This window comes from Anabas testudineus, chromosome 3 (genome assembly GCF_900324465.2).
Source record: "Anabas testudineus chromosome 3, fAnaTes1.2, whole genome shotgun sequence".
NCBI classification, from domain to species: Eukaryota; Metazoa; Chordata; class Actinopteri; order Anabantiformes; family Anabantidae; genus Anabas; species Anabas testudineus.
This window is the reverse complement of record NC_046612.1, coordinates 27,205,806-27,213,891: the sequence shown is the minus strand read 5'-3', so window position 1 is coordinate 27,213,891 and position 8,086 is coordinate 27,205,806. Positions and strand designations below refer to the sequence as shown.

Here is an 8,086-nt window from a genome sequence, read left to right as displayed (position 1 = left end):
TGTATATGTTGGTGTAATCATTTATATAATTTTTAATCTGCACTTTGGATAGCTGTGCTATGTTTAAATGTGCAATATGAATAAAATGCACTTACTTACTTACTAATGTAAGAATCTGAAGTCCAAGCATTTCTTCTATCTGGGGGGTGTTTCTCTAACAGGGATTTTATTGGTAGCAGAGCAGAAAAGGTTTAGAAACAACATTAGCAGATAACATTTCAATTGAATAAATCCTTTTAATAAGTTTATTTTTCCAATTCAGTTTTCCCCCTAATTTTAGGACACAGACATTTTTGTGGACTTTCTTTTCTGATAACACTAATTCTCTTGATGACTTTATATTATATTATCAAATATTTGCTGAGTGTTTATCTATTGTAGTCTGGGATTTCAGAATGTATGTGAAACACTTGGACTGAATAGATTCAGGATTGCTAAATGGGTGGGTGGTGGTGGTCAGGGGGAGCTGAGGTGTCAAATATTAACAAGATGGTCCCATCCCATCACCTCCTCCAGTTCCTGAGCAGTTCCTCATTAGCATTGCTATTGTGCTCAAGAAGTGAGGTGACAAAGCAAAGTGCTTCTGGTCTCAACGGGTTTGAATCGGCTTGAAGTCCCCTTTGTGTTCACCCACCCCAACAACCCCCAACAACTCCCTCAACCCCCCCACTCTTGCCTATCCCAGCCTATGGCCATCCACAACCCATCACCCTGCAATGTTCTTAAGGTTTAGGCTTCATAATACCACACTAAGCTGAGACAAAAGGTAGAAATCAAATGCAAACTGCCTGTAGCTGCACTGCTGCATCTGAGGAAAGACAAAAAAGAGGAAACAACCTTTCAAAACAGCACATTATGAGGGGGACTCGTAACATTGTAAAGTAAAAATCACATAAGTAAATATAATGGCCTTTCTTAGTGTCTCTGCCTTTATTCACTAAAAGGTGGCACATATGCTTTAGATTCTTCATACACAATACACATTTTTATAGCCTTTATATTCTGTGTTCACTACTTGTGTATGAGACATTTTGACATGTTGCATCATTGATAAAGATTTTGTATCTTTAATTTACACTGAACAAATTCATGATACAATCATATTTATCAGATGTATCATCTCATGCGTCTAAGTGCTTTCTTAGTATTAGCTTTTTTAAAATAAGGAATCACTTGGAATAATTACGTCTCTGGTAGAATTCATAAACAGACTGGGTGTTTCTGTTACAGTTTTGGAACCTGCATGCCTGCATTTTCTTTCCACCTTGCAACAGCCTTTCTTAAAGCTTCATTTAGCTTTCCACCTGGTTCCTTGGGCCTGTACATGTAAAGGCAGCACATTTTTGTTCATGGTGGTGTCATGTGGGAAACTTGGAAAATTTCCATCTTAATGTTTTTTTGATTCTCAGTCTTGTAGCTTTTTATAATCTAACAGGAAATCACTTCAGCAAACATATTCAGACTGCCCACATCCTGCTGAAAAACCTGAGATCTGACATTGTTATGGCATCAGTAAGACAAAAATAATAAAACCCCAAAAAGTGATCAAACATTGAGACGGGCACGTGTGAAACATTTTGGGGAAGGGCAGGGGCTTCAGCCTTTAGAACCACACCGTCTGCACGTGCCTGTTGATACGGCTTCACAGACTTCACTGTTGCATGTGTAAAACGAGCTGCAAAATGAAATTCATTTCGTTTTTACTTTTTTAAATAAGACAACAAAAAGGCCTAACGCCCGACCTTGTGATCAAATTCCAATAAAACCTGAATAACTGAGATTCCAATTAGGCCTATTTGAATTCAGGACTGCTGCTGCTGTGTAAAAAAACACTGACAGCACTTCAGCAGATTGACCATGTTTCAAGGTCCCTACACTTCCAGAAGGAAACAATGTGTCATTTCCTGTAGTGCATCTTGAAAGATGTCATCAGTGCAAGATCACATATTTAAGCAGGACCAATCACTGAGTATTGAACATACTAAAACACTATAAAATCTGTTTTTCTAAAGCTGTTAAGGAGTCATAGCTGACTATAGTTGTCTGCACATGTTTTGGAAGTACACAAACTTAATCTTCAAGTAGTACTTGCCTAAATATACTTCACTAAAAGTACATATACCACTTTAAATTCTTTAACCATGAACAAATACAAAATAGATTAAAGTCAACATTCATTAAAGTAAGAATTTTAGCATGCTGATAAAAGGTCGTGGTGCAGATGAATCTTTCGACAACTCAAAGCAAATTTATGTCAGACTACAAATAAAAATAATTAAAGCAAAAAAACAGAAGTCAAACGTGAGCATCTTGCCACTTTATGTACTGTGCCATCACTTAGTTATATATTTTTATGAAGAATGTCCATCTGAAACAGTAACTAATAAAGCAATAAATGTAATGGAGTAAAACTAACGTAATAGTGTACAGGAGGCTACATGGGTAGATGTGGCCCTCTTAGTTCCCGTCCACCTCTGGTTATGTGTAGCTGATCTGTAGGTATTTGTGTGTTGGTTTGAGGAAACTAAACTGGCCATGATATGTTAGATTTCTGGAAATCTTCCATCCCAGAGTGAACCAGATGGCATGGACTGTATGTTCCATAGATGTGTGTTGATGTATTGAGTTGAGATCATTGTTAGTGAGCACTGCTGTACTGTGTCATCTCAATAAAAGCTCTTCCAGAGCTGGGAGTGAGGAGCGACCAGGGAGAAGACAAAGAGAGGCTGAGAACAAAGAAGCGGGGCGTGTCAGCGCGCCCGGCCTCGCCCACCCATCGCCCGTCCGACCAATCAGCTCCACAATATGCAAATGACCTCGCAGCACCGCATCGTCCCAGCCCAGGCGTTGACGTCATCCGCACATCTCTCTGTCTGGCTCTGCAAGGACTCAGACAGAAGCAACAGAGGACCGGAGGGAAGCCAGCCGGGGAGGGGCCCTTTGTCAGGAAGGAATATCATTACTATCTCCACCGCCGGCTCTGGAGTAAACACGATTTTTTTGGCCATCTTTCCGCGCAATAGCACAGCACAGCCCGGCCCGGCACGGCACGGACTGGGACATCCACTTTCTATCGGGAAGACAAAGGGGGTGGATGCTTTGTGCAGCTCCTTCCACTGTTTTTCTTCCCCACCTCAGTCGCACTGATCAGTTATCTTTGAGAAGCGGTGCCTCTCCCCTCCTCCTCCTCCCCTCTCCTTTCTTTCTTTCTCCCCTCATCTCTCCTTCTTTACCCTCCTTCCTTTCGCCTTTCATCCGATCCCGCAACGCTGCAGAGGCGAGAAGATGCCCAGCTCGCTGTTCGCCGACAGCAGCGTCCAGGGAGACGCACTGGACGAGCAGAGAGCTCTGCAGATCGCTCTGGACCAGCTGTCCCTGCTCGGCTTGGACAACGACGAGAACCCCCTGTACGACAACCAGGAGCCCCGGAAAAAGAGCGTCAACATGACCGAATGCGTGCCGGTTCCCAGCTCCGAGCATGTTGCTGAGATTGTGGGCAGACAAGGTGTGTGTGTGTGTGTATGTGTGTCTTTCAGTGTTTCTAGAGAGTTCAGCTTGATGCTTGTTATGTTGTGCAGCTGAGGCAGCACTCAGGCAGCCATGCACCCAAACACACGTCCCGACACACGCTCCAGTAATGTATGGAAACTAGAAACACGCTCCTCCGTGTTTCTAGTCCACTCTCTTAACCTGCTTTACAACACCTCATCTCTAAATAGAAGCACCGCCGGTGAGTTCGGCATCTGTGTGTCCTCCGGTCCGTGCACAGTTTGATAAAACATGAACTTTTGTTGGTGTTAGTCACACATTGTTCATCGTCTAAAAATACGGAGGTGAGAGGCAGCGAGCAGCCTGAACCAAATCAAGAAGTTGATCTTTAAATCATGTAGGTGTCTCTAAGGAGAACTGTGTCTGTGCCGAATCAAAGAGAGCCTCGAACCGACTCTGGTAAACCACTAAACCGTATCAATTATAGTCCCAAGTTTTAAAGACACGTTGAAAAACATTAAATGAATGATGTGTTTATGCTTGTTTTGAACTAGATGAAAACACATGTAAGTGTAAATACCGCTGAGATGATTCTAATCATTACTAGTAAAGTAGGACATGGTTCTCAGTAACTGCACTTTCATTTTTCTAATGGTGATGATGAGCAGCAGGGGATCAAATTAGGACAGCGGTCACGATCTTACCTTGCCACAGGCACCAGACGCCCATAGCTGCACAGACCTCGCTAACTCCAGTCTTCCAGCTGTAGGGCTGCAGGGCGGTACTGGTGCTTGGTTACATATGCGGAATCTTCTCCCCCCTGCAACACACTGCTGCTGTTCCCAGAAAAACAAAGGAATCGCAAGGAACCACTAACTCCTACCAGCACAGTGACTATGGTGGGACATTTGTGCACTAGATCTATACAATAAGACACCCTCCACCCCCCACACACACACTAGTTCCCCATCTATTAGGTTATAAGTGGAAATGTGGATTAACTGCGACCTCGTTGAGGCAGCCTCATAAAATAACGGCTATCCTCATTTAACCCACATCAGATTCAGTCTACCTCATTATAGATTTGTGTTAAGACTGTCAATGGCAGTGTAGACTGAGTTATGGTGGCTTCATCCACCTCTGCATCCCTGGTTGCATCACCCTGTCCCAAGGACTCTTCAGCAAGTCCTGTTTTGATCAGAAAGCCATGTGTGTGTTTGCTGCAGGGTGTTGGAATGCAACCTTATGCAGCAACATTGTACTGACATGCAGTATCAGGCTATGAACGGTTTCCCTTTTCCATGAGGCTGCTAGTATAAAGTTTTGAGTACTGAGCGTTAAACAGTAGCTGTTGTAGTTATTAAATCCGTTACATTCTAGAAAATGAGCAGAGATCATCACAGGTCCATTGTGAGTTATTGTTGTCCTGCTCTGTGTTCATGGTGCAGCATGTGGTTTGAATTTGTTCTCCAAAAAGGCGGTTTCACCCACTTTCTCAGGCCACTGGCCTTTTCTGAGACAATAACAAACATCCAGCATGTGTTTTGGATAGCCCTTTAGAAACGCTTTAACACATGACACTGCTGTTACAAGCTGTTTTTTGGAATATGTCCTCACTTCTGCCGTTTGCCTCCAGGTTGCAAGATTAAAGCACTGCGAGCAAAGACCAACACCTACATCAAGACACCGGTGCGAGGTGAGGAGCCTGTTTTTGTGGTGACTGGCCGGAGGGAGGACGTGGCTATGGCCAGGAGGGAAATCATCTCTGCTGCTGAGCACTTCTCTATGATCCGAGCGTCCAGAAACAAAAACACCAGCCTGAACGGAAGCGGCACCACAGTCCCTGGACCACCTAATCTCCCTGGACAGACCACCATCCAGGTGCGGGTGCCTTATCGTGTGGTGGGGCTAGTTGTAGGCCCGAAGGGTGCCACTATCAAGCGCATTCAACAGCAGACCCACACCTACATTGTGACGCCCAGCAGAGACAAGGAGCCCGTGTTTGAAGTGACAGGGATGCCGGAAAATGTGGACAGAGCACGTGAAGAGATTGAAGCTCACATCGCCATGAGGACAGGAGGCCTTATTGAGCTCCAGGATGAAAATGACTTCCACGCCAACGGCACCGATGTGGGTTTTGACCTGCACGGGCACGCTACCCTGTGGTCCAAGCCTAGTGCCGGGATGACCCCCACGTCAGTTCGCAAACCCTTCTCCAACTACCGCAACGACTCCTCCTCCTCCCTGGGCAGTGCCTCCACAGACTCCTACTTTGGTAACAATGGATCACGCATAGCCGACTATAGCCCTCCCAGCCCCGCCCTCAGCTACACCACCACCAACAACAATGGCAACAACAATAACAACAACATCAACGTCAACACCAACGGCAACAGTTTTGTTTATGGGAGTGAGGCGATCTCACCTGAATGCACTGATATGACTTTTGATTCCCCGTCAGGGTTTGACTCCACACATGCCCCGCCAGGCCTCCTGTGGTCCCAGTATGATAGTCGCATGACCCCCTCCTCTGCCGGAGGAAGCCCCCCCACCTCCACCTCAGCCATGTTCCCTACCAACAGCTCCACTAATGCCAATGGGATGGTGGTGAATCAGAGAAGGGTCAACGGTTGTACTCCGCAGCCCAGGCTGTCACCGCCCCTGCATGGCCACAGTGGAGGCCCCTCTGAGCACCCGCTAGCCCGGAGGGTACGCAGTGACCCAGGGGGAGGCCCACTCAGTTTCCCTGGTTACTCCAGCACTATCGGCTCCCTGCCGGGCCCCCACCTCCCCGGGGTTCAATGCGACTCCTCTGCCTCCTCTTCATCTTCTTCCTCGTCCTCCACCTCATCCGGCACCAGCCGAAAGGGCAGCCGCGACTGTTCGGTGTGCTTCGAAAGCGAGGTCATCGCAGCTCTGGTCCCCTGTGGGCACAACCTCTTCTGTATGGAATGTGCCAATCGCATCTGTGAGAGGAGTGAGCCCAAATGCCCTGTCTGCCACACCGGTGTCACTCAGGCTATACGTATATTTTCATAAGAAGTATGAACTCTTTGGCTGTCTCACCAGTGAGACTGGCTGCAATAGCAACAATAGACTCTTCATATTGCTTTAACGGGATTACCCAATCATCGGTTGGAAAGTGTACATAGATATACATATGTATGTAAGAGGCTGCAGTATCCAGAAGAAAGGACGGACACCCTTTTTGGGCTCAGTCATAGTTGTTAATAATATACTGTAGCTTGGGGGAATATTTTCAACATCTAAGTGCATGTTTTAAATATTACAGCATAGTAATCAATAGTTCTAGTAAATCACACCCTATATTTATGAAATGAAGAGACACAGTGGGGTCAGGATGGAGTTATGTGGGTCAGACAGCAGACTGTTAGCAGGCTGAGCCTTCCAGTTTTGCCATTCGAATGTAGTAAGAGGGGAGGCTATGGCTGGGAAACATGGAGGGCTTCCAGCAAAGCAGGACCGTTGACTTACAAAGATACTGCAGCTTAAGGTCAGAAACCACATGAGGGAGAGCAACAACATATCCTACATATATATGTATAGAATAAATTTCCACGAGTTGAAAGTTTTAAATGACATTAATACAGATTGAAGTATTTTATTCTTTTTTGACTTGAAAGATTATATTTCTTATTGCAAAGATGTTTACAGATATTTTAATTTAAGTTCAGTAAACCTTTTTGTAGCTGGGTTGAAATATTGTTTATTTTTTAGTATGGCCTTATGGCATTGATCACTGTATTATTTGAATATCACACGACTGTGGGAGGAAGTCCACACAATGTGTATTACATTTTGACAGTATTCTGTTGGGAAGGAGTTTTTATAGGTTCAGCAAAAAATGTCTTTTAAATCTGCTTCACCCAGCATATTTTTTATTCAGTAATATAAAGCATATTTTATTCTATATTATTATGAATCATTGAAATGTACAAAACTTAGTAAGTTGAACACAAAGAAACCGTTTATGCTTTCTAAAAATTTGTATGAATTAGATTCCAGTGGGATTTACAGGCTTCTGTTGCACCACTATAGTTTTAGTATTTCTATTTTAATACATTTGTTTACCACTTGTTTATGTATATGTAGGTGAAGTTACTTGAGCGTAAATGTACTTTATTGAGCAAAGTTTAAGAACAAAGTATATTTTATTTTATGATAAAGGGCCTTTAACCTCATGGTCAAATACTAATATTATATTTGCTGAGACAAGATTTGAAAATGTATCAAGAGTTTTATTTTTCTGACATTTAAAGTTATACATGATAAGAAGTAAAACTTAAGTAATGGTGCTACTTCGTGTTTTTTTAAGTATTTCTATATAAGTCCAAATAAAAAATGACACATTCATGAGGTATCCTGATTCTCGCGTTCTTCCTGAACTCATGTGTTTTGTATGGTCTTGCGTGTGGAGCAGGGAGGCTGTTCGCAACATATAGTATGACCCCCCTCTCGCCACCTGATGGAAGCTGGGAGGTGGCGGGATTATCCTTGTGGCCTAATTATTGGGATATAGTGTGACTATGAGACAGTACAACTTGGCCTGCCTTTTCAAAGTTCTGTGTGACCTCAT

The 8,086-nt window shown here is 44.0% G+C and overlaps 1 protein-coding gene across 1 annotated transcript; it reads left to right on the top strand.

The window, feature by feature from the left end:
• Positions 1–2,888: 2,888 nt before the first annotated feature.
• mex3b (mex-3 RNA binding family member B) lies at positions 2,889–7,850 on the top strand. The gene is made up of 2 exons (XM_026377636.1): positions 2,889–3,505; positions 5,126–7,850. The coding sequence occupies exons 1-2, from the start codon at positions 3,286–3,288 to the stop codon at positions 6,526–6,528; spliced, it is 1,623 nt and encodes a 540-aa protein (XP_026233421.1). The 5' UTR covers positions 2,889–3,285; the 3' UTR covers positions 6,529–7,850.
• The last annotated feature ends 236 nt before the right edge of the window (positions 7,851–8,086 follow it).